The sequence below is a fragment of the Heloderma suspectum genome, chromosome 7 (genome assembly GCF_057233095.1).
Source record: "Heloderma suspectum isolate Gila_16-S chromosome 7, 16-S_ref, whole genome shotgun sequence".
In the NCBI taxonomy this organism is placed as follows: domain Eukaryota; kingdom Metazoa; phylum Chordata; class Lepidosauria; order Squamata; family Helodermatidae; genus Heloderma; species Heloderma suspectum.
Window position 1 is genome coordinate 121,030,481 of NC_139464.1, and position 26,386 is coordinate 121,056,866.

The window sequence follows — 26,386 nt, forward strand, 5'->3', positions numbered from 1 at the left end:
CGTGGGGTTTTCTTTAGCGTAAAGGCAGCCTGGATCTCCGCCGAGCAGCCGGCCAACGTTCCTCACCAGGCGCCGCTACTCCTGCGTGCCGAAGAGACCGCCCTTCCTCTTCCCTTGCGCTTTTAATCGCATAAGTCTTAACGCTGTAAAGCCGCCTCGAGTCCCAGTACTGGGGAAAAGGCGGCATATAAATATAATAAAAATAAAAATAATAATAACAACAACAACAACCGCTCCACACACCCCGTAAGGGTCTGCGCCCCGCGCCTCCCTCGCGCCACAGAAGGCAGGAGAAGCGCTTCCGTCATAATTGCTGGAAAGTGGCTTCCTCAGACGTCTAATGAAATAAATATCAAAGAACGAGGCACGGCCCTCAGGGGTGGGGAGTTCACTGAGGGCGCCATTCTAAGGTTGCCTAGAGAGAGAGGCCTACAACTCCCAGCATTCCCCAGCCAGCAGGACACCTGGACGTAGCTGGCTGGGGGATGCTGGGAGTTGTAGGCCTCTCCCCCCCCCGTCGAAACAGGCCTGGGGCGGCGCGCTGAGGGAAGAAACAGGCTCCTCCCCCTTTCCGCCAACGGTCTCCCCCCGGCTGTTAGGAAAGCAGCGCGAGAGGGGGACGGCGAGCGCAGCTGCGATGGAAGGCCGCGGGCGGGAGCCCCGCCTCCCCGTCGGGCGGGAAGCGGAAGTGGCGGCGACGCACCGATGCGCGCGCGCCTCTGGGCCAGGGCCGCGGCGCGACGCGAGCGGCTTGCCTGCCAACGGTAACCCTGGGCGGCGGGAGACGGGCTGCTTCGGAAAGGCCCCCCCCTGGGGGTCGGCTCTGTGAGAGCCCCGTCGCTGCCCCCTGGGAGGCGCGGGCCGCGCGGCCCGTCGGCAGCGCGCGAGGCGGCGGGGGAGGGGAGCGCGGCCTCTCCTCGGGCGCCGGCGGCCCCTTCCGGTTTGGGGGGAGGCAGTCGGTGAACGATAGAGCCGGCGTTCCTTCCTAGAGCGGCTGCCGTTCTAGGGAGCGCGGCGGCCCCGTCTTCGTCGCCGCCCCCTTCCCTGCCGCCAGGAAACCGGTGAGGCGACGGAGCGGCAGCCCCCGGGGAGCGAGCCTGACGCGCCGGGGGGGGGGGGAGCGGGCCGGGCGGCGCGTCCGGGCGGGAGAGGCGGGTTCTAGTCGCCGCTCGGCCCCGGAAGCTCGCTGGGCGACTGGGCCGGGCGGATACTCCCCGCCCAGCCTGCCGCACAGGGTTGTTGTTGTGAGGCTAAAACGGAGAGGAGGAGGGGGACTATGTACGCCGCCGTGGGTTCCTTGAGGAGGAAAAAAGGAGGGATGTAACTGTGATAAATAAATAAAGTAAGAGGGGGCAGGAGCTGAAGGGGCCGTATAATATGGCAAACTCCAGTGCTGGAGGAGCTGCACTGGCTGCCAGTTGTTTTCCCGGCCAAATTCAAGGTGTTGGTTTCGACCTTTAAAACCCTATACGGTTCCGGCCCAGCCTATCTCAAGGAGCGCCTCCAGCAGCACCAGACAGGCCGCTCAACAAGATCAGCCTCGGATGGGCTTCTCTCTGTCCCATCAGCCAGGACAGCTAGGCTGGTGGGGACGAGGGAGAGGGCCTTTTCTGTGGTGGCCCCCACTCTGTGGAACTCCCTCCCTAGGGAACTCCGCCCTCTTGCCCCCCCTTTAATGAGCTTCCACCATGCATTAAAGACGTGGTTGTCCAGGCAGGCATTTGGGGTGGGTTAGGGTATTTTTAGAAACACGATGTTTTAAAGTAGATTGTTATTGTTTTAAAATTGTATTGCTGTACGTCGTCCAGAGTGGCCGGGTGACCAGCCAGATGGGTGATTAAGAAATTCAATATAAATAAATAAAGGGAGGGGAGAACTGCTAGGGTTGCCACCGTATGTTTTTCTGTCATTGCTCCTGTACTTCTGGGAGCAGACTGAGCACTCCAAAAGCAATTGAGCCTATGTACACCAGTTGCTGGGGAGCATGGGTGGGAGAGTGCTGTTGTGCTCATGCCCTGCTTATGGGTTCCCGGTCAACAGCTGCTTAGCCAGTGTGTGAACAAAATGCTGGACTAGATGGACCCTTGGTCTGATCCAGCAGGGCTCTTCTTATGGTCAGTTGGGGAGGTGATGCTTTTTCTTGGCATGGAGATGAGTGGCAGAAAAACACCCATCCTGCTGAACGTCTGGGTGTTGGGGTCCTGTTAAAAGCAGAGGGGCATGGCCAGTGGTAAATCTGGCAAGCATGGGGTGACACACTGTGGTTCTCTCCCTGTGCCTACTTTGATATTTATTTCTTTGTTTATTCATTGCCTAGAGCACATTCCCATGTGAAGATGTGTGTGTGTACTGCGTAAGAGGTGCTTAATTTGTGCCATAAATGTGTGGTGCCTGAGGTCAAAGGTATGTGTGTTTGGTTGGTTACAGCTATAAGAGTAAATGAGACCAGGGGGGCCTTGTTCTTATAAGGAGTGCCTAAAATGGGTCACGTATGTATGCTTTTGGTCAATTTGGGGTTTGATTTATAAAAGAAGCAATGTCAAGGCTAGAGTTGCCAAGGGTCCTGCCAGTAAATGCTTCAGCTGCTAAAATTCTGTATGTTAAAGAGGCATCAGGAGAAGGGCTAGTAAAAAAAAAAAAAAAGTCAGTCACAGGTAGCCTCGGACTCCGGAGCCGTTCCTTGTAATCCAAAATGTGTGAAAGGGCCAGTTACTCAGCAGTGAGGGAAATATTCTTTGGTCATGTTTAGGGACTTTTTCTTTATTACTACTTCACATATTTTACATCCTGATCTTCGAAAATAAGTTCTGGGTTAAATTACTGGTTGAACCATGATGGTTGAATGGCTAGCGTGTGTGGTTTGTACCTGAGAAGCATACATTCATATCCCGTTTCTGACATGATCGTGCGGTGTCTCCTTGAGAAAGCTACTTTTTCTCAGTTTTCTCTTTATGCCAACCTGTCTTACAGGACCGTTGTTGGGGGAACAGACTAAATGAACAGAATAACAACTCTTACTATACCAGAATCTAGAGGATGCTCTCCTTTTTGCTGTCACTGCATTATGACATCATCAGCCACACATGAGATACAGCCTGCCTTCTTTCAAAATAGCTTCATCAACTAGCATTCCAAAAAGATTAGGAGATAGATCAGGAAGTTCTGGTTTGTAATAGTATAGTTTAGTAAGTAGGAGGCTTATTACTATTATTATAAGTAAACATGAGTTCATGGTACTTGGTCATATGATGAATGCTTTGAAGAACAGACTGTCTTGCCAAGGTATATGCTTCTGTTTCCTTTGTTCGTAACCCTCTTCCTATGGAACTGAGGGGGCAGGTTTCAGGGGTTTTTATTTATTTTCACATTTATATCCCACTTTTCTGCATACACTAGCCAAGGCAGTTAACAGTAATAAACAATAACAAATGTAATAAAAATAATTTAAGTCGTTATGGTCGCAATCCTATGCATGTAGGACATTTTTTGTCTAAACATGCATAGGATTGTGCCTTAAGGGCACAATTTTCCTATGCATATTTAGACAGAAAAAAGTCCCACAGCTCCCAGAATTCCCCAGCCAGCATGGCTGACTGAGGAATGCTGGGAGTTGTAGCACTTTTTTCTGTCTAAACATACATAAGATTGTGCCCTAAGTTATTTCAAATCATGGTTAGCCGTATTAGTACATTGCAACAAAAATAATGAAAATCCTGTGACACCTTAAAGACAACAGAATTATTGTTGGATTAAGTGTTATCCTCTGCTCGCCAGCGATGTGGGTTTTCCAGAAAATTTTGAATCAGACAATTTTCTAGAAAAACGTTGCAGTACAAATTGGGGTCATTTGCATAAGAACATTTTCAGTTTGCATGCAAAAATGTTCTGATACCCTAGAGTAGAGGTATACAACTTGTGGTCCTCCAGAAGTTTTGGCCTAAAACTCCCATCATCCCTCACCATTGGCTATGCTGCTAGAGCTGATGGGAGCCAATGGCTAAAACAAGTTGCCTACCTCTGATCTAGAGAGATCTAATTTAGCATGTTTATTTTACATGTATGTAGTAAACAATGCTTTAAAAAAGTACCCCATGTTATGACTTTTTCTGTCCCAGTACACCACTAGCATTTGATCTGAAATCTTTCAGGTAAAAATTAAAGCACATTTAATGTGATTTAAATGTTGTATTATATAGAATGTTTTAATCTGAGTACTTGTAAAAATTTACAGACAACAGCATGTGCTTCCGTTCATTGTTTAAATTTAAGGAGGAAAAACAGTACTGAGAACTGTTGACATACTAATTAATTTTAGTGACCCAAAGAATAGTGCATGATAAGCTGACAACCACTCACCTTTTTCAACAGAGGTCAGTTCTTCCACTAAGGTGGCTGGGGCACCTTCAGTTTCACTGTCACTGTCTATTAATTCCATTTCACTCTGCAATGTGTATGGATTTCAGTGACATATATGTATTCTCTCACATGCTGATGAGAATCACCTGAACAACATTATTTACAACTTTTAAACTGCCAAGCTTGCCTAATATTGTATTTTCAATTGGCATTCATTTTTACTAATTAACTTATGAAATTGAAATTTTTCTGTAGAAAAATAAAGCACTGGGAAAATGTCCGTTTTGGAAAATGTTCAGCCCCACATCACTGCTATTAGCTGAGCTAATGAGATTTGCAATACATAAGTGCCTTGAAATGCAAGAAGTAGAGCTTATGACATTTGTGTGCTAAGCTCAAATGTATTTAAAATAAGTTGCCATTACAATTTCTGTTTGTATCAATAACTGTTGATAACACATCCTTCCTTGATTTGCTATGTTAACAGCTGTGTTGAAAGATGAATCCTTGATCCTGATTAATCTGTAAAGAAATACACTCAAACTTATTAATAAATTACTGACCTAGTTTAGGTCTGAATCTGAGCCAAGGATTTATCTCCCAGTGCATGAGATAATTAAATTTACCAAAGCAAGGAAGATTGCTGCCAGCAGTTATTACTGTTGTAAATGGTCATTGTACTTGCTTGGCAAATATTTGAGTTTTGCATTTCATGGCCTCTACTTAGTTGTTCACATTGTTTTTTTCTATATAGTACCGTGTTTTGGGGGGGGGGGAACTAAGGGTATACTTTAACTGATGAAATGGACATTAAGTCCACGAAAGCTTGTGCCACAATAACGTGCCATAAAACTTTGCTTTAGGGGGGAAACTAGCCACCAATACCACCTGCCCCTCCATTGATAGGGTCAAGTCCAGGAGAACCCCTAAGCTGCAGACTTGATCATGAAGAGGGAATGCAACCCCATCTAAAATCAGTCATGCCTCTCTATCCAGATCAAATTTCCCTATCATAGCACCTCCAACTTATCTGGTTTAAGCCTTGGATTGTCATGACACCCAGAACTGCCTCCAGACATCTGTTCAAGACTCCCACAGCCTCCCTAGGATTCGCAGATGGATATGTGAAGTAGGGTTGTGTATCATCAGCATACCTATGATACCTTAGTCCAGACCTCTGAATGCCTTCTTAAGTGACTTCATGTTGATGTTAAAAACCATAGAGGACAAGATGGAATCCCAAGGTACCCAACAGCTCTAAGGCCATGGGATGGAACAAGAGTCCCCTAGCAACACCTTCTGAGTCCTTCCCTCCTGGAAGTACCAGAGTCATTGTAACACCATGCTTCTGAGTCCTACCCCAGCCAGGCAACCCAGAAGGATACCATGGTTGATGATAACCTGCTGAGAAGTCCAGGAGGTTGTACTCCCTGCATCTATTCCCAAGCATAGGTCACCCACTAGGGCAACCAAGGCCATTCGTGTCTTGAAGCTGTGTCAGAACCCAGACTGAAATGGGTCCAAATAATCTCTGTCATCCAAAAACACCTCAATTTGGGAAGCCACCATTTTCCCACCATTTCTATGGTTTAAGACAGGTGGCATCCTGTGGCCCTACAGATGTTTTGGCCAGTGACTCCCATGATTCCTCACATTGGCTATGCTGGCTAGGGCTGATGGAAGTTATAGGTCAAAACATCTGGAGAGCCACAAATTGCCCATCCCTGCTTTAAGATCTGCTAAAACAATAAGCCACCCAACAATCCTGGCTAACTAAATATATATATCTCAAGGACAGGAACCTATTTCAATCTTAACACTGATTAGACCAGAGGTGGATATTAACCCATAATTCAGGGGTGGGCAACTTGTGATTCTCCAGATGTTGGACTTCAGCTCCCATCAGCCCTAGCCCACATAGCCAGTGGTGAGGGTTGATCAGAGTTGCAGTCCAACATCTGAAGGGCCGCAAGTTGCCCACCCCTGACATAACTTCTATATCAACCCTCTTATCAAATTTAAATACCCCGGTCCTTGTGCTTCCCGCATTGATTATCCAAAGGGATGGCCCTGCCAGCCCCAGAGAAATAGTTCCCAGCGCAAACAGGTAGGCTCTTCCCTTTCCTGTCAGTGCTCTGGGCAGTGGCTGCTATATGGTAGCAATGATGATGCTAGTAGCAACCCTTGCTGTGGCAGCAATGTGCCATTGTTTGGCTGTCAGTGTGTGTCTTCATCCCTTTCCCTGCCCGGAGCGCTATGTAAAGGGAAGTAGCTCTGCCAGAGTTGAGGAGACGTCATTTTATATTGGTCTTAGGTGATATTTAGGCACCTTTTCTGTTAAGACCCTTCTGTCAAAACTGTTGATCACTGTGTTGGTCCAGTAGAGAAAGGGACAGACAGAACTGGTATGGTAATACCTTGAGATTCATAACACTACATTGTCATGTCGATGAAATCTTATCACTCTTTTTGTGACTTAATAGTGACACTAAAATATTTCATAATAAAACAGTTAATACATTTTAGCTTTTAAAAATTCTTTGGTTATCAATTATGAGACTAAGTTATTATTTCGCAATGCAGGCTGCTCTCTGTAAGTTGCTTGTTTTTGCCATTTGTTTAAAAAACACTAGACCTGAAGCACAGCTGATTACTGTTTGTTTGTTCCATCACAGTAGTGCTGTAAAATGGCTAAGAGAGTGGCAGAGAAGGAACTGACTGACAGGAACTGGGATCAAGAAGAAGAAACTGAGGAGGTAAATAGTGCTAGTTGCTTTTATTATCAATAAAATTTGAAACTTTTGCTAACAATCAGTAGGCAGATCTTGGAAGTATAAATTATCGTATTTTATTAGTGCACTGGTGCTGTATGACTAAACCATAAAAGCCTTAGTAACAAATTGCACTGTGTCAGCCAGTCTGTCCTTTCTTGTACTTGCATAGAACCAGGGACAAAACTGCTCATGGAAAAAAAGTAATTACATTCACATAGTCTTCTTATGGAAAGTCTCTGTTGTGTCTCTGTAGCATGTGTGGTGTCAAAGTTCAGTTGTTTGTAAGGTGAAAGCCAAGACCGTTGTTCTGGTCACTTTGTCAAATGAGTTGAACAGAGAAATCCTAAAACTCCATGCATATGTTTGGTGCTAGGGTTTTTGGTTGTGGCCTCTTCACAGCTCTGTACAAGTCTTCACAAATATTTAACCAGTCAAAATATTTGTTACATGGACTGAGAGAGCAATCCTATCTCCCCTAGACAGCATCTGGGGGACATAGGATTTTTCGATTCACTGGTTCAGCACTCAAACACAGGCCTCTGAGCTCAGAGCCAGGAAACTGTGCTCCTCTCCCCTCCCCCTCACAGCGGGTTCGGACAGAACCATGCATGGAGACAGGAAAAAAGGCATTCCTGGGGTGGGGAGGAGGCCAGGGTGGCTGGCTTATGCCTTTTCCTGTTGCACCCCAGCCTCTTTTCCTCCCCCTCTCTGAAGCTAGATGGGCCAAATTGCTAGCTACAATGCATGCAGGAGGCACCTCTCTGCATAGGATACTTGTAAGCCTCCTGGTTCAGGGGCTTACGAGTACCCACGGCACAACCCATAGGATTGTGCTCTAAACCTCTTCAAATGATCCATTCTGATTTAAAACTTCACAGATTTAATGTATTCTTCAGAATAATTTAAAATGCCAATAACCAGATTGTTTCTAGTTCCGCTTATCAGCTCCTAGTTGCATTTCCAGATGTCCATTCTAATTGGGTTGGAAAACTTGCAATGGCATCACAGAGACCATAGGTGAAATCTAGTGCTGTTAAAATCAGTGTAGATTTTGCCTTTGACTTTTCAGATGAGCCACATATGAACTTCATGAATGTATTCCATTTTGCCTGTGATTTGATATCTTAGGCACTGGTGCGGGCTTTCTGGAAAACTTTGAATTGGAAAATGTTCTGCTGCTCTAAATCAGTTGGGATTTGATTAAGCATATTTGATTTAAGCAAAACTTTTTAAAAGTACCCCATGTTAATCTTACATACTGTATAAATATCTCAAAAGTTTCCCTAATACCAGAAGTAGTAGCTGAACTGAAATATTTCATTAGGGTGGAAAAATCAATGAAGCACACTTAGGCTGCAATCCTACACATGCTTACCTGGGAATAAGTCTAATTGAGCTCAACAGAATTTACTTCTGAGTAGACATACCTAGATTTTGCACTGTTTAAATGCTATATTCGAACTAATTCAAAGCTTTATATGCAAATTATTATAATACTTGGGTGTATTTTAAAACATTACTGCTCAATACTAGACATTTCCCTTACGTTGTTGACATCTTAAGAAAAAAATATGAAAGTACTGAAAAGTGTTACTATACTAATATTAGCATGTTCAAAGAGCTGCGCAGAATATGCATCTAGGCTAGTCACCTGAGTAGTTAAAACTGCCAGTTTTTCTAGTGGTGTATCCAGTCATTATATTGTTGTGGCTGCAATCCTAAACACACCTACTAGGAGTAAGCCCCAGTGAACACAATGGGACTTGCTTCTGAGTAAACATGTTTTTGCTCTGTAACTTTATGAAACAATGTATTTTGACAATGGAAAATTTTCCGCATCACATCACTGACCTGAGGGTTGGATCGTGAGTCAGCTGAGTGAAGCTATACACGTACTTTCCATTTAGGAGCAGACACCTCAGCCTTGTGTTACAACCAGAATCACATTTAAAACTTGGCTTTGCCCTTTATAGCTGCTGATCATATTCTGTTCCGTTTTGTTGTTGTTCAGTCGTGTCCGACCCTTCGTGACCCCATGGACCACAGCACGCCAGGCCTTCCTGTCCTGCGCTCTCTCCCGGAGCGTGCTCAAGTTCATATTCATTGCATCCGTGATGCTATCTAGCCATCTCATCCTCTGCCGTCCCCTTCTCCTTTTGCCTTCAGTCTTTCCCAGCATCAGGGTCTTTTCCAGGGAGTTTTCTCTTCGCATTAGGTGGCCAAAATATTGGAGCTTCAGCATAAAGGGAAGACCAGTGGTTCAATTTCTGGAATAATCACATACATCTGTATTTGCACATCCTTCATACCTATAGCAATACACTGCATTAGTTTAGAATTTAATATCGTTGTTTCAAAAACCTGTCAGGTTTATGAAACAATGTATTTTGTAAATGAACAATTTTCAGAATTGGTGTAAGTACTTCTCTGTTACAACTAGTGGATAATTATTTTACCTGTTTGCCTCGCCCCTCCTTGAGAATGTTTATTAAAAACCTATTATATACATTTTGTAAATAATTTGAATGGGTTAAGTGACAAGCCTTATGGTATCCATGCTACCTGCAGTATCAGAGGTAGTATGCTGGGGAACACGAGCAGAAGGGTGCTATTGCACTCATGTCCTATTTGTGGGTTTCCCACAGACAGCTGGTTGGCCACTGTGTGAACAGAACACCAGACTAGATGGACCCTTGGTCTGATCCAGCATAGCTCTTACGTTCTTATCTACAAAAAATTCAGAAGTAATCTGAAATGCCATTATTAAATTGAATTTACACAATCTGTTTACTTATTGTTTAATGTTGAGCCTTTTTGTGCTAATAGTGAATGTGTAGTATATTTTTTAATTATATTTCTATAATATAATGGAATTCAGAAACATGGGTTGATTCCAGCGTTCAACTTAGAGTAGATCCATTGAAATGAATAGGACCCAAGTAAGATTGCTGGGAGAATTATCAACAACCTCCGATATGCAGACGATACCACCCTAATGGCAGAAAGCGAAGAAGATCTCAAGAGCCTCTTGTTGAGGGTGAAAGAGGAGAGTGCAAAAGCTGGTTTGAAACTCAACATTAAAAAAACTAAGATCATGGCATCTGGCCCCATCACTTCCTGGCATATAGAAGCGGAAGAAATGGAAGCAGTGACAGATTTTACTTTCTTGGGCTCCAAGATCACCGCAGACGGTGACTGTAGCCATGAAATTCAAAGACGCTTGCTCCTTGGGAGGAAAGCTATGGCCAACCTAGACAGCATAGTAAGAAGCAGAGACATCACCTTGCCGACAAAGGTCCGTCTAATCAAAGCTATGGTTTTCCCAGTAGTAATGTATGGCTGTGAGAGCTGGACTATAAGGAAGGCTGAGCGCCGAAGAATTGATGCTGGAGAAGACTCTTACGAGTCCCCTGGACTGCAAGGAGGTCAAATCAGTCCATACTAAAGGAAATCAACCCTGAGTGCTCATTGGAAGGACAGATACTGAAGCTCAAATATTTTGGCCACCTAATGCGAAGAGAAAACTCTCTGGAAAAGACCCTGATGCTGGGAAAGACTGAAGGCAAAAGGAGAAGGGGATGGCAGAGGATGAGATGGCTAGATAGCATCACCGATGCAATGAATATGAACTTGAGCACACTCCGGGAGAGAGCGCAGGACAGGAAGGCCTGGCGTGCTATGGTCCATGGGGTCACGAAGAGTCGGACACGACTGAACAACAACAACAACAAAAGGAAATCAACCCTGAGTGCTCATTGGAAGGACAGATACTGAAACTGAAGCTCAAATATTTTGGCCACCTAATGCGAAGAGAAAACTCTCTGGAAAAGACCCTGATGCTGGGAAAGACTGAAGGCAAAAGGAGAAGGGGACGGCAGAGGATGAGATGGCTAGATAGCATCACCGATGCAATGAATATGAACTTGAGCACACTCGGGGAGAGAGCGGAGGACAGGAAGGCCTGGCGTGCTATGGTCCATGGGGTCACGAAGAGTCGGACAGGACTGAACGACTGAACAACAAAGTTATGAGTAATTTAATTCTTCATTTCAATGGGTCTGCTTTATGAGGAGTTGCTTACTAGACCTTTGCACTATGTCATTCCTCCACTCTTCAATAACAGCTTTTATTGGGGAGCATTAAGGGTTTTAGTGAGGAGAAGGCTGCTAAAAAGCCCCAGTGGTGTGCATGACCCTTCTGGATTTCATCCAGTATACTGATTTTCAGATTACGTTTATCTTGTTTTTTCTAAGAATCTAACATTCTCTGCAGGTGGGAACTTTCTCAGTGGCCAGTGAAGAGGTTTTGAAGAACAGAGCAATCAAGAAGGCAAAACGTAGAAATGTAGGGTCTGAGGTACATAAGTATGCATAATTTTGTAGCAATCATCCTTGTTTTCAGTCAGATTACCTGTTTTACCTAAATATAGACCAAAACTCAGTGCTTATGTAGAAGGTCCTCTAATACGAAAGAGTAATGCACAGGTTCAACTGAATATATAATTGAAGTATCCGAAGTAGTTTGAAACAAGATAAAATTTCCTATTTGGAGTGATTTGCATCTAGGAAATTCATATTGTATGAAATAGCCCCAAAGGGGTGCATTCTATGAAACAGACTGAGGCGGGCAACAAGACTGAAATACTTTACAAATTTCCCTCACCAGTCTTTTTCTAGGAGTCTGATAGGGAGAGAAACCTCCTTCCCTTCCTCTGTAGTAATCCATTTGCCAAGCCCGATCTTTTAAAGTGCCAGTAGCTGTTGCATGCCTGGATTTTCCCTGTTCATGTTAGTAGCTATAGTAAAGGGGTTGGGGGGGATCATGTTGAAGAGCTATTTTATTTCATTTGGTTTGGGTGAATCATATAATAGCTGTGTGTTCAGATTCTCAGGCTTGGTCCACATAACTTTTTATAGATGACTCTTGGCATTTGCCCTGTGAGTAAGTGTTCTGTAAAACTCATTTTCATGAAGATCCCACATAATATGGGTTGGTTCAAACATGCATTTACATTTATTTATTACCCAGCACTTAATGATTGTAAGCCAGATCTTAAATTATGTTAATTGGAAAGTTTGAAGTTGATGTTAGGTGATGAATACAAGTGCGACAACTGGCCCTAAGACAGAGCATGGATGTAATGCATCGCCTAGAAGAGCCTTGTGCAAATTGGTGCCTTCCAGATGTGTTGATTGCAACACTCATCATCCCCAGTCAGTGTGGCCAGAGGTCATGCTTACTGGGATGGTGGGGGCTGTAGTCCAACACATCTGGAGAGCATGTCTTTGTGGAAGGCTGCCCTAGAAGCCTTGAGTAAGGGAGGCAAAACTGTTCTTACATGAAGATGACTTTGTACTAACATACATGAGCAGAAGTAGTTATTTGATTTTTCAGAATTGGTCATTAAAGGTAATTTCCTGTCTCTGATATAGAACAAGAGGGAGGGGTTCTACTGTAACTTCAGTAGAAAATTATTGTCCTGAATTTGGTCAGTTTTAATTGGGAAAAGCTGTACTTTGCTTAGCTTATTCTGTAAAGCACCATGCATATCAATTACACAGTGGCTGCTATCACACACAATGATAAGCCAGAATTGCAGAAAATCCTGGCTTATTCATGAGTGGTGTGCTGATGCACATTTGCCTGATCGCTTCTCACACTGGTGGGAGTGGCTAAAGTAACCAGAAACTAACCGGGGAGCAAAAGTTTTCTGTTGCATCCAGACCAGAACTCCTGTTTTGTCACTGAATAATATGAAGCCTGTTACAGAACAGCTTCAGACATACTGGATCTCTGGCATGTGTATTGTGTCTTATGGATTTTAATTGGCCTTATCATGATGCCTTGGCTCAAAAATCCATTTTGGTTCTGGAAGGCACAGCCTGCAAAGCTGCCAGGAGTAGAGTTAAGGCTCTCGAACCACCATAGAGTCACAGGAGCCAGAGAATATACTTGCTTCCTCCTTGATTAGGTTTAAAAGGGTTGTTCACTGTGAGTACGGAAAGCATGCAAATGCCTGCCCTATTGCCATGCCACTGCCCACAAGGGTGCCTTTGAACAGGTGACAAAGCCAAATGAAAGGGATGTGCTGTCTCTTCACAACACTTCTTGGTCTGGGTGGTGAATACAGTGCATCTCTGTTATGAACTTGATGGACTGTCACCACCGCACGCTGTACGGGCTCGTTTAGCCAGCGCATCCTCTGCTTCCACAGCCTTCCCCTGAGGAGTCCTGTGTTCTGTCACAATGCAGCTACAGCCATCTACGTTTGCCCAGCACTACAAGTTGGATCTTAGGGCTCGGGTAAATGCCTACATGGGTGGGGCTGCCCGCTGCACCGTGACGACCTATGGCAGCCTTCCCCAACCTGGTGTCCTCAAGATGTTTTGGACTACAACTCCCAGAACGGCTGACCGTTCGCCATGCTGGCTGGGGCTGACAGGAGTCTAAGTCCAAAATATCTGGAGGGCACCAGGTTGGGGAAGGCTGACCTAAGGCATCTGCCCACCACACCTCTGGTTAAAGGCCCCTTCAGACCTGTGTTGTATACACACGCAAGTACACATGTGCATGTGAACAAGGATGTGCAGCAACAAGCCAGGGACTGTAGTTGGTTTCTAATTCCTGGCTTGTGTGGCAGTGACAAGCCAAGCATCTCAGTTTGGATGTGATGTTAAACTTTCCCTCCTGCTTCCGTTCTGGTCCTGCTGTCAGGAGGAGTCAAGCGGGAGCAGTTGGGCAGCTTGCGTTCACATGCTAGTCGTGAACAAGAAGCCTTATTGTTACACGCCTTGTTCTGCCTTACCGTTGCATGTGGACGCAGCCAGTGTGAATAGTAACAATAAGAAAGTTCATTGTGGTGCTTATTTGAGAGCAACTCGATGGAATTGTGGAGACTGAGTAAATGTGCATAGTGCTTGAAGTCACTGAGCTATAAAGTGAGAGAGAACAACTTACTTCTCTTCTCTTTCAGTCTGAGAGTGGTGGTGCTTTCAAGGGGTTTAAAGGTTTCGTTCTACCTTCCGGAGTTGGTGGATTTTCTGGCTTTGGTAATGGCACCGGAACTAAGCCTCTAGGAGGACTATCCAATGGCAGCGGCATTAGAAATAATTCTTCATTTACCAACGTAAAGACAGCTGCTGAAACACAGCCTACGTTTAGTAAGTTTACCACTGAGTTTGTGCTTGGCAGACATGATCTTAAAATCTCTTCATCTGATATCTGTAAACATGTTTGTTGTTCTGAATGGTTAAAAAGGGAGCTGAAAGGTTTGTGTATGTAGCTCAATGGCAAAGTCTGTGCGTTGCAACTCTGATTTAGTCTCCAGTACCCCCGGCGAAAGGTTCTTGGGTAACAGGACTGGCAAACGCCAATACTGAAATGTTAGGTAGCTCCTGCTCTGGTCTGACAACAATAGATTACCCGACTTGACTTGATCTCCTTTCCTAACTTACTTATTCTGATTTGTACCCTGCCCTATTCTGAGGGCTCAGGACAACTAGCAGCAGTTTCGAAGTGTATATGTAACCCATGTCCTTTTAAATATGCAATGTAACAGGGCCTGGGATGTGTGTGGGAGAAGAAACAAGACTTGAAATTGGTGGCAACAAATCCCACAGATAATTTGTTTTTCTGAACCGGGGGAAGTGGGTGCAGTGGCACCAGAGTGGGCAAATCCCAGCTGATCAGGCACTCGCTAGTCAAAGGGATCTTCACCTGCCTCCTTTTGTAGCATGCACACTCAGATGTTATATGGCAAATGGATCAGTCCAGCTGATCCAGCAGTAGACACACCAGTGCTACAGAGCAAGGGGGGCACAACTGCAGCCTGGGGGCCACATGTGATCCTCCAAGGTTTTTACAGTGGGCCTCCAAAGGTACCGCCACTACTGCTAAATTCACACACACACCAATTTTCCCACTGCCAGTGCTCTCCACTTCCTCCCAAAAAGATCCACTCCCTCCCACAGAGATCCTCATACAGATCAGTCTTTCATTGCCATTGCTAGCAGTGAGGAAAGACCAGTCTGTATCAGTATTGTGCATGTGTGTATTTGTGCACATGCATGCACCAGTGCATGTGGCCAACCCCCGAGCCAGCATCGCATGCAGCCCTTGGGACCAAAAATGTTGTATACCCCTGCTGCAGGGGTTTTTTCAGCTGGTTCAGTGGCTGAGGAAGGCAGTACTAGGCTCCATGTCTTGGCAAGAGCTCAAGCCCCCTGCTTCCAGTCCCCTGCTGCTACACTTGCCCAGAATTAGGGTGCCAGGCACGTCGTTTTTATCTCTCTCGCCAGACAGAGGGCATGGCAAGTTGACTGGTCTTGGTGGTTTCCCTTCAGCTCTTTCCGTCCTGGTATTCTGGAACTAGAGTTTTCTGTATAGTGGCTTGATTAAAACCCAAGAAAAAGAACTGTTTAACTCAAGTTTTCTATATTTAAATTAATTGATAGCTTGAGCAAGCATGCAAACTAACTTGTTGCATCCTAACAAGCATATAGGTTTGCAACTAAATAGAACCTTTATCTAACTTTAGGAACATAATCCAAAACTTTTGACCATCTGGCCCAAATGCCCTTTGCGCTACAGAATTATGTTTGCTTAGGATCTCTGGCTCTCTATAAACTTGCAAGGATACTGAGCACAGTCACTTACCTGAAGGCCAGCGTTGCAATCTTGTGCACACTTATTTGGAATCAAGTCGTTTTTAAGAAAGTGGGCCTTACTTCCAAAGAAACATAAGCCCAGGCTGTATCAAGTGTCCAGAAGCAATGGGTAGTGATTCTCACCTTGAGTGCAGGAGGCCAGCTAGCTTGGGGAAGGCCCCGCCTCAGGAGCCTGGAAGGCAGTCTCCAAATTTGGTCTTCCGGAGGAGGCAGACCCCCCCCCCCCCCCCGCTCACCAGTTTTACTTCTTGCCTCATGGTGGGAAGCCGCTTTCCCCAAGCTGTCATTCAGTGGGAGCAAACAAACAAATAAAGAAGAAAGATGATGGGGAAGGCAACTGCTCCCCTGGCACACGGGCCAGATGGGGAAGGGCAAGGATCCAGGAACACCCCCAGCTTCCTGTCCACCGCCACACAGGTGCTGGGGAAGCTCCAGCTTCCTGGCCTCTTCCCCGCAGCCACACAGGTGTGCCGGAGAAGCCCAAAGAAAGGCTCCTTGCTGCGGCACAAGTTCCCCGGCAGCAGTGACATCAGCCTCCTGCCTACAGTTGCCTAGGCGCGGCAGAGCAAGGCCCAAACAGCAGCGGAGCCATCAGGAGCAGCGGCTCTGAGCAGCCCCCCTTCCTCCTAAGAGAGTGATTGCCAACAAAATACTGTTTTCCAACAAGATGGAAAATGTCCATGCTGTTTGGTGGATACAGACACGAATATTAATAATCTGAGAGCAGAAAATATTGCAGACTTATGTAGCTGAAGGGTATAGAGTATGAGCATAAAATTATGGGTTCAGTGGATGATCCTGGTGAGATATAGGAAGGCTTAGATTCCAGTCCATATGATTATCTGCCAGTCCATGGGTCCGGTAGGAAGCACACAATAATACATTGAGTGTAACAAATTCAGCAAAAAGATGGAAAATCTGTGCATTACAGGAGTCTGCTAAGAGACTAGCAGCCTGCATTTCCATGCTGGTCATGGAGGAGGAGAAGCCATCCCCAGTCTTTCAGCATGTTTGTAGAGGAAGAGACTTTCATTCCTCCGCTACAACTATGGAAACCAAGTGGGCTGGCAGAAGAGGGTGATCATCATTCCTCCATCAGCCTTCTCATTCCCCTGCAGGGAATTCCTGGTTGCCAATGGCTGCTAAGCTAGTGCTTAAATACAAGGCTGTATTACAGTATCAGGCTATGCAGAGAGCTCACATTGTTGTAATGATCTAGTTAAGATACTGAAGATTTTATTGGCTTTTTAGTAATTCTGATGTAAATGGGGTAAGAGAAGTAAATCCAGGCTACTATGTTCTACAGGCTTTCTGTTTACATTCTTCAGTATTTTCTTTGCTGCCAACAGGCTGGCCATATGGTTGATACAATGTCTGCAGAAAGAGTGTTTGAGCAAGAGCCTAGATTTTGGATGCTTCCTGCAGTGTGCGTGCATGTATTGGACTTAGTGGTCTGTACCTTTGCTGCTCTTAATCGAGTTCATAAAACATGTTCCTTTCTAATAGGTTCTGTGGTATCCAGTGGTTCAGTGAATAATGTTGTGGTTCAGAAAAAGCCTGCAAGCATGGAAGCAAATGGTGAGAGCCGGCAGCCCTTGTCCTCCGGATTCACTCAAAGTAAAGCATGCAGCTCTGATATTTATCATAAACAGTTAGCTGCTCTAAATTTTTCAGTGCATGACTGGATAGGAAAGCATGTAAATGCCAATCCACTCTGTGACCTGACGCCGATCTTCCGAGACTATGAGAAATATTTAGCTGAGATAGAACAACATGGAATGAGTAGTGACAGCGGTGACTCTGAAAGTGACAATAACAAGGCAGTTGGAACTCAGGCTGGCTCTTCGTTTGGGAGTTCAAATCTTCAGCAAGGTTCAACGTTTTTCTTTGACGGCAACAAATCTGAGGATACATCAGGAAAGAAAACGGAATTGGAAAAGAAAATGGAACCCAAACTAGGTTCTGCATCAACTGTTTCGTTTACTTTTAGCCAGAGTGTTGACAGCTGTGGCGTGAATTCTGGTGCATTGCCTAGTTTCTCATTCTCCCCTGGAAGCACAGGTTTATTTGGAAAAGATGCAAACCAGGGCAAGGTTGTTCCTTCATTTTCCAGCAATTCATTCGATACTCATACAGAAAGTGGTGGCAATGAAGATAAAGGTAAACATTAATTGTTTTAGAAGTTGAGAAACTGGGTACCATCTGCCTTCCATTGCAGACTATGGTGATGATATGCTTGAGTGTGGCTGTTAATAGTTCTTGGACATTTGCTTTTACTAGTTTGTAGGGACTTTCAGGGGTTCACAGATGTGGAGGTTAGCGGCAACCATAAATCTCCCAAGCAGCTGCCTGTGCCTAGATGCTCTGGGCAAAGTAAGGCCCTTTCCCCAAGGTCTTCATGCATTGCAAAGAATTTGAAATGGGATGGGCCCTCATGGGAGGCTCCACCTCTCCAGTGAGTTTTCTGGCAGGTGTGGAGAATTTGTGGGAGGTATCAGCCTTTTTTCACGCCAGGCTTTGGAGACAATCAGAAGCAGCAAGAATCTCTTGCTGCTTTTGTGTCTCCAGGGCCCGGCATGAAGTGAAAGACTGACCCAGTCCCTTCCTGGAGTTCTCTTCACATGCGAGAGAAGGGGGGATGTCAAAATCATTTAAATGACTTTGCTGTTATATGCAGACCCTGGGAAGGGGTAGGAGCAATTCTACACTCATATATTAATTTTATCGCTATATGTGGGAACATGGCTAGCATCTGATGAATTACAAAATGCTTAGATTTTTATGTTGTGGCAAATAGAAAAAAATTAAAACATGTTCATACGGTTACTACCAAGTAGAACGTCATCAAGTGTACCGGAACTTTATTTAGTAAGAAATGTATTTTGGAAAGTTTACAAGCATTATTTTAAAATGCTGAAGGCTGCTAAATAATTGGCAAAGTAAAAGTCATTGAGGAAGAATTAGGGTGGGAGATGCAGAAGTAGTAGCATTGTTAATCAGTGCAGGTGAAAATATAACACCTAGAATTTTACTACTTCTTCCCCCACCCTCACTCTGTTTGAATATTGTCAAACTGACAGTCCACCTATCTTTTAAACATGCATCATATCTTCCATCTAATAATACGGATGTTTAACGTCAAAAGTTCTGTATATATTCGTATCATTCCATGTATCTTATATTGTGATTTGTATGGGAACAGTATAGTTTCTTACTATGTGTGTAATATTGGTTGGAAATCATTCTTCCTGTAGGGGCTGATGAAGAGGAGGAGGAGCCACCGAAAGTAGTAGTTAATGAAATAAAGGAAGAGGACGCCTTCTACTCAAAGAAGTGAGTTGTGTCCTTTGACATTGTGACCATTATTATGCTCTTAATATGAAGTAAGGAGTTGAGTTTGGATTTCTGAAATCTTGTTCATATGCAAGTAAAAATCTTCAGCAATTTGTAATACATGCAACTGCAATGTGAAAAATGCTTTTATTAACCTGCTCCATATATGCAGGTTTGTGAAACACATCTTTAGCCTGCCTTGTCTACTCACATTCTATATTGTGTACTTTTTCAGATGCAAAGTCTTTTACAAGAAAGATAATGAATTTAAAGAAAAAGGAGTAGGAACGCTGCACTTAAAACCTGCAGGAAATCAGAAGACTCAGCTCTTAATACGGGCAGATACTAATTTAGGTATGTGACTTTTCTTAAGCTAGTTCTGTAAACCTGTCATAAAAATCACTGCTGAGCTGAAGGCTGTTGATTCCCTTCAGTTAGAACAGATATTTAGCACTTTGCTCAGTTGTTTGAGAAAATCTGGGGGCTACACATGTGAGCAACATTCCTTCACCCGTGGTTGTGCTTTGTGTGCCAGTAGGATGTATGCATTTGCTAGTATATAGCTAATTGACGTCTCAGAATGTGTGTGTGTGTGTGTGGAATCTTGAGGCAAACCAGTATGGATAGGCATTCTGGCCTTTTCCACTAGCAGGACTTGACCACTGGTTCTCTATAATGTGTGTCCTTTATTTTAATTGCTAAGTGGAAACTGTACAAGCATGGTGTTTTTCACTGGAGACCTTATCCCTTTTTAGGAATAATAGCTGATGTGATGAGAGAACTAGTGAGGGAACTCTGTGGAAGGAGCTGTAACTCAGTAGCAAAGTACAAGCTTTCTCCAGCTAAAAAAACTCTGGTAGCAAGGCTGGTAAGAACCTCTGCCTGAAACCGTGGAGAGCTGCTGCTAGATGAAATAGACGGCTTAACTAGGTTTCTCCGTAAGCTGACTTGATAAAAGGCAGTTTGATTTGTTTATATCCCATGCCATCATAACTCTTCAGTACTTCCTAAATATCTATGTCTTGTAAGTGTATAGTATATAAATGTTTGCTTTCCCAAACCCTACGCCCTTGTAGGAAACATACTGCTGAACATTTTGGTGCCCCCTAAGATGCCATGCTCAAGAACAGGGAAGAACAACGTTCTCATTGTTTGTGTTCCAAATCCACCGGTTGATGAGAAGAATGCCACAGTCCCTGTACCTATGTTGATAAGGGTGAAAACGAGTGAAGATGCAGATGAGTTGCACAACATTTTACTGGAGAAGAAAGAGGACTGAAATCTGGGCTATTGAATGTTATGAGGGAAACTTGCCAAACTGCTGCTGCTCTTTTTTTCTTCCCGTGACTCTGTTAGTAACTTTTAAACTTGTTTCTCCGACATTCTAAGGACTGTCTTAGGAATTCTGAAAGGTTTGGGTGAGGGAAATAACTAAGATGGCCAATAAAAGCTTTAACTTAACACAAGTGTCAATCTTTCCTCCCTTCTAATTTGAAATATCTAATGAGTGAATCGTATTTGGATAAAGCTTGCATATAAAAAATAACACATTTTTAATTATACATAGCAAAACTGCTGAAAGCACACATTGTGTAAAATATCACACCAGAAATTGTGTAAGAAAAAGTGGTGTGAGTGGGAAGAAAGGGACGGATATAAACTCCTGCGTCTTAGTCCCAAGTTTGAACTCAGATCCTTCTCCTCAAGGTGAAATCACTGTTAGAATTATGTTGAAGTGCTTCAAACTGAACAGTATAACTTCGTTTTTGAGTAACACAGCTGCTGGAGAACACTGGTTTTTAAGATTGAATTTGGGGCTGACGTTTAGCAGAAAAAATGTTTGCATGTTGTCTGCAGAGTTCATCTGAAAATAGTTGTCATATCATGGTACTTATTCCAGTTACACAGCTGTGTCTCCTCTGTGTTTGTTCAAGTGCTCTCAAAGAGCCTCAGAGGCCAAAGTTGGAGATTCCATTATGTTTTTTCATTCCATTGAGAAACAGTTGATGGGGAAGGTAGAGGGGTTGTATTCTTCCCATTGCACACAACTTGGCCTTCCACAGGCCAGCACCCTCGAAATGTGTTTCACTACAGCTTCCACTATGCTGACTGGGGATGAGGAGAGCTGTAGCCAGACACTTCAAGGGCCCCAGGTCAGGGAAGGCTGTTTATCCTGTCTATTGGATTTTGTCACAACATGAGCATCCTGTGTTGTGATGCTTCAGTGGGCTCTTACCCACTGTACTCACCTGCCAGCTTCCTGTTGCAGTGTTTAGGCTTGAAAATCCTGTGCAGTCCCCGTTAATGTCAGGGGGCTTGTGCAAGAGTGCTGTGAATTGTGCTCACATTCTGTGTGTGTGCATTTAACGGGATCAGCCGTCAGACCTTGGATATCATGCTATTTGAATAGGTGTCTTACTAATGTGTAGTAGTATTCCAAAAGGTATTGATTGCCACAGGTTGTGAGCCATTGGAATCTTTAATGTATATTGGTGTTTTAAACTGGAAGGGAACTGGGATGTTGTAGAAGCAGAACCCATTTTAAATATGAATTGGTGCCTTTTTGCATCAGGTTTAAGCACTGAACCTCCTAAAATGTACGTATAAGGTTATTTCAAGAGCCCACCACCACATACTGAAATAGCTTCGGGTACAATATAGTGAGGAGTTACCTTACACAAGCCCTGTTGAAGTGAGGGTGAGCTCCCATTTACATTAGGGGCCCTGTGCCAGTGAACATGCCACTGGATTATGCCCTTTAGCATTCAAGTGGGTGAGAAACCAGAAATGCTAGCTTGCATGTTAATGTTATAAATGGGAACGTGCACACTGAGCCCAGTGTTACAATGGGAGGCTCAAGTTGAATAGCCAAGATTCAACGCTGCTCGCTCTCTTTGAGAAATAGTGTCTTAAAAACCTCCGTTTGTTTACTGCAAGTGTCTGGACCCTGTGGGGGCAATTAGCCTGCTTTTTCTAGTAAGCAGACAACTAGTTTAGTTCCCACACACACCAAACACAATTTTTACATCGAGAAACTGTTAATATTACAGGTTTATTGTGTATTTTGCACTTGTCTGATTTCTAAAGTGCAGCTGTGTGTGTGTAACACTTCTCCAGTTATTGAATAGAATAAGAAACCATATAGCAGTTCATTGAGAATGCCGTTCATTCTCATGTCTTTTGCTGTGTCTTACGTGATGCTGTTTCTATAAGAAATCCAACGTACTCACGTTGCTTTTTTATCTTGCTTTTTGAAGTTTCATACAGAAAGGATGAGTGCTCGTAACATCCATTAAATGTTTGCAAGAGCTATTCGAAAGGTTGAGGGTGTGCTTGAGGGTGGGTATGCTAGCTAAGGGGGCAGTTAGTATTCAGCTTTGCTGGAAACTTTAGACTCCACAATGCACAGTATAGCAAATAAAACTAATATACTTTGTGTCATTTTGGGAAATCAGTTGCTACAAAACACAGTGAATCCTAGGTGTCAGTACCAAAAAGCCAGCAAAAATACAGTGAGAAAATTAGGCTAGTCCAGCAAAAGGATTATACAAGGGGTGCAATATACACATGCACAAGCACACACACCAAGCTGCTTTTGGAACTCTGGAGTTCTCAAAAGCAGTGTGTGGCGTGCTGTGAATGATGATTTAAAAAGTCATAGAAGTTGCCAGGAATCCAAGGCAGCAAGAGAGGTTTTTTAATAGGTACAGGAAATGGGTTTAATTCAAAACACATTGGGACCTATATTATATGCAATTCACCTTGCTGCAAAAAGGAGCTACTAACACAACCTTAGTACCTGAATGGCTGCACTTTGTTGGCCTATCTTGACTCTGTAAGCGGAGCGCGCAGCCGTGAAGAGCAACCCTGCCATGTCAGATCATCCTGGCTGTGCAAAGATGAGTGAAGCCATAAACTACGTTAGTGGTACTGGCTCCTCTGTTGGAGCAAGCAGAAGGGGGATGATTCTACATTGCTGCTAAGGAAGGCATTCCATTGAAATGCATTGGGACCTGTAGGATATGTGTGTTGACAGTATTTCTCACACCTTTTAAGAATATTTGTGTTTTAAAAATGCCAGGATCTCTGCCATGTGCGCCACAGGAGCCTACAGTAGCTATGATGGGTTGAAGCAAGATGACCAGTTTCAGCAAATGGTTAACGAGCACTCTTTCTTCCTCCCCCACCATCCCTACACATGTAAATTGAATATATAAACTAGTCGATTTTAAATCCAAAATGTTGACTTCATTATTGGCCCATATCACTTTAAATAAGACGTTATTACAAGAATCACAATTTGAATTTCTAAGTGGATCAGAACTATGTCTTGCAAAGCAGAAGGACATGTGCATAGACTTAATTTTGTAGGGTCCAGACATAGCTCATATTGGTTTGCTCCTGCTGAAAGGTAAGATATCCTTTTTGTGATGATTTTGCAGGATCTTGAAGTAGGTTTAAAAGTCTAGAAAACTGGAGGATCTTTTTTTTTTTTCCCTTTGCACAAAGATGTAGCTTTGATCATATTGAAAAATCTTAATTGAAATTAGGCTATTGCTGTGTGCTGTATAATGAAGGGACACTGTCTTAATTTGCAGTCTAATCTCTTGTCGCCTTGTAGACACAATGTAGCCTGACTACTGCGGTGAAGTTAAGTCACTGCTGTTCTGTTGTCTGTTTGCAAGATTTCCAGCTGAATTTACAAAATCACTTCTGCATTGTGACAAGTAGAGAGCCCAAAAAGTTCATCTAATGATGTGCTAGATACTGCTCCTTTGCACGTGCGTGGTCTTCTCGGACCTGGTTCTCGCTGAGGTAACAAAGCGTTGTCTGGGCTGTGTTATCACTCTTGACCAGCCTTCCCCAACTGGGTGCCCTCACGATACGTTGAACTGCAACTCCCATCATCCCAGTCAACAGGGGCATGCTGTCAGGAGCTGATGGCAGTTGTAATCCAACACCTTTGGGAAGCACCAGGTTGGAGAAGATGGTTTTACATTACCAGTGGAGACTTGGACCATTGAATGTATTTTGGGTAGAATGGTTACAGTGTAGCCTTCTCCATGACATCTAGTATTCTATGTATAAGGAATTATTTCGTAGGGAGGAACATTCAGTCTTGTGAACTTCCACCTGCAGTCCAGCTCAGACACAGGCTTACCACCACAGTGAGAATGCAATCTGCGTAGCTTTTTTATAAAGCAGAAGATTGGGGTAAATGTTATGTGGCTACCTTTGCTCTATTCTCAATCTGCAACAAAATGTTTCTAAACTGAAAATATGTAGCTACGTATAAAGAGTAATCAAGTGTTAGGTCTTGCTCTAACTCCCTTTGCAACATCAAATCTCAGACTGTTCTGTTCGAATGCCTTAAGTTACTTTTAGCAGAAGTTTCTAAATTGCATACCTTACCTGTAATATTTGATATACTTCACAGTGCATGGTCATAATGTATAAAAGTTTAATGAACAGCTGTCTGAACAATCAATATGAACTCTTCTTTCCATTTAACTGTCAAAATAATATTTGTTTGTTTGTTACCACCCTATAGGACACTATCTTAAGGGATAAATCATTTGAGAATTGGACTTGCCTTGTAACATTTTTCACATGTCATTTGCTAGTTGTGCTTTCTGAGGAAATGTACAAAAATCCATGGAAATGTGAATAAACAATTGGGAGATGTTAACTCTGGTTTGTGTATGTTTGTATTCTGTGCTACGATTAGTAGAAGCAAAATAAGTTATGCAAGTTGGGACAGCAGTTTAATTTGAGTGTTGTTGTTGTTCAGTCGTTAAGTCGTGTCCGACTCTTCATAACCCCATGGACCATAGCACGCCAGGCCTTCCTGTCCTCCGCTCTCTCCTGCAGTGTGCTCAAGTTCATATTCATTGCATCGGTGATGCTACCTAGCCATCTCATCCTCTGCTGTCCCCTTCTCCTTTTGCCTTCAGTCTTTCCCAGCATCAGGGTCTTTTCCAGGGAGTTTTCTCTTCGCATTAGGTGGCCAAAATATTTGAGCTTCAGCTTCATTATCTGTCCTTCCAATGAGCAATCAGGGTGGATTTCCTTTAGGATCAACTGATTTGACCTCCTTGCAGTCCAGGGCACTCGTAAGAGTCTTCTCCAGCACCACAGCTCGAAGGCATCAATTCTTCGGCGCTCAGCCTTCCTTATAGTCCAGCTCTCACAGCCAAACATTACCACTGGGAAAAACATAGCTTTGATTAGACGGACCTTTGTCGACAAGGTGATCTCTCTGCTTCTTACTATGCTGTCTAGGTTTGCCATAGCTTTCCTCCCAAGGAGCAAGCGTCTTTTAATTTCATGGCTACAGTCACCGTCTGCGGTGATCTTGGAGCCCAAGAAAATAAAATCTGTCACTGCTTCCATTTCTTCCCCTTCTATATGCCAGGAAGTGATGGGGACAGATGCCATGATCTTAATTTTTTTAATGTTGAGTTTCAGACCAGCTTTTGCACTCTCCACTTTCACCCTCAACAAGAGGCTCTTTAGATCCTCTTCGCTTTCTGCCATTAGGGTGGTATCGTCTGCGTATCTGAGGTTGTTGATAATTCTCCCGGCAATCTTAATTCCGACCTGTGATTCATCCAACCCGGTGTTTCTCATGATGTACTCTGCATATAAGTTAAATAAGCAGGGCGACAATATACAGCCTTGTCGTACTCCCCTCCCAATTTTGAACCAATCGGTTGTTCCATGTCTGGTTCTTACTGTTGCTTCTTGACCCTCGTACAGGTTTCTCAGAAGACAGGTCAGGTGGTCTGGTACTCCCATCTCTTTCAGAATTTGCCACAGTTGGTTGTGATGCACACAATCAAAGGCTTTAGCGTAGTCAATGAAGCAGAAATAGACGTTTTTCTGGAATTCTCTTGCTTTCTCCATGATCCAGCGAATGTTGGCGATTTGATCTCTAGTTCCTCTGCCTCTTCAAAACCCAGCTTGTACTTCCAGTAGTTCTCAGTTCACATACTGCTGAAGCCTAGCTTGTAGGATTTTGAGCATCACCTTGCTGGCATGTGAAATGAGCTCAATTGTACAGTAGTTTGAACACTCTGGCGTTGCCCTTCTTTGGAACTGGAATGTAAACTGACCTTTTCCAGTTTTGTGGCCACTGTTGAGTGTTCCAAATGTGTTGGCATATTGAGTGCAGCACTTTAACAGCATCATCTTTTAGGATTTTAAATAGCTCAGCTGGAATACTGTCATCTCCGCTAGCTTTGTTGTTAGTAATGC

The 26,386-nt window shown here is 43.9% G+C and overlaps 1 protein-coding gene across 20 annotated transcripts; it reads left to right on the forward strand.

Annotated features, from left to right (window-relative positions):
- The first annotated feature begins 711 nt into the window (after positions 1 to 711).
- On the forward strand, positions 712 to 24,823 carry NUP50 (nucleoporin 50). Of its 20 annotated transcripts, none has more exons than XM_084811277.1 (10): positions 712 to 1,061; positions 2,318 to 2,403; positions 2,971 to 3,185; positions 7,032 to 7,112; positions 11,403 to 11,486; positions 14,104 to 14,290; positions 17,303 to 17,956; positions 19,051 to 19,129; positions 19,365 to 19,483; positions 20,206 to 24,823. In XM_084811277.1, the coding sequence occupies exons 4-10, from the start codon at positions 7,044 to 7,046 to the stop codon at positions 20,406 to 20,408; spliced, it is 1,395 nt and encodes a 464-aa protein (XP_084667403.1). In that variant the 5' UTR covers positions 712 to 1,061; positions 2,318 to 2,403; positions 2,971 to 3,185; positions 7,032 to 7,043; the 3' UTR covers positions 20,409 to 24,823. The 20 variants fall into 20 exon arrangements, with proteins under 20 accessions (XP_084667403.1, XP_084667395.1, XP_084667410.1 ...); XM_084811269.1 differs by having other exon boundaries at positions 712 to 764; positions 2,971 to 3,282; XM_084811284.1 differs by having other exon boundaries at positions 712 to 764; positions 2,971 to 3,282; positions 17,303 to 17,374.
- The last annotated feature ends 1,563 nt before the right edge of the window (positions 24,824 to 26,386 follow it).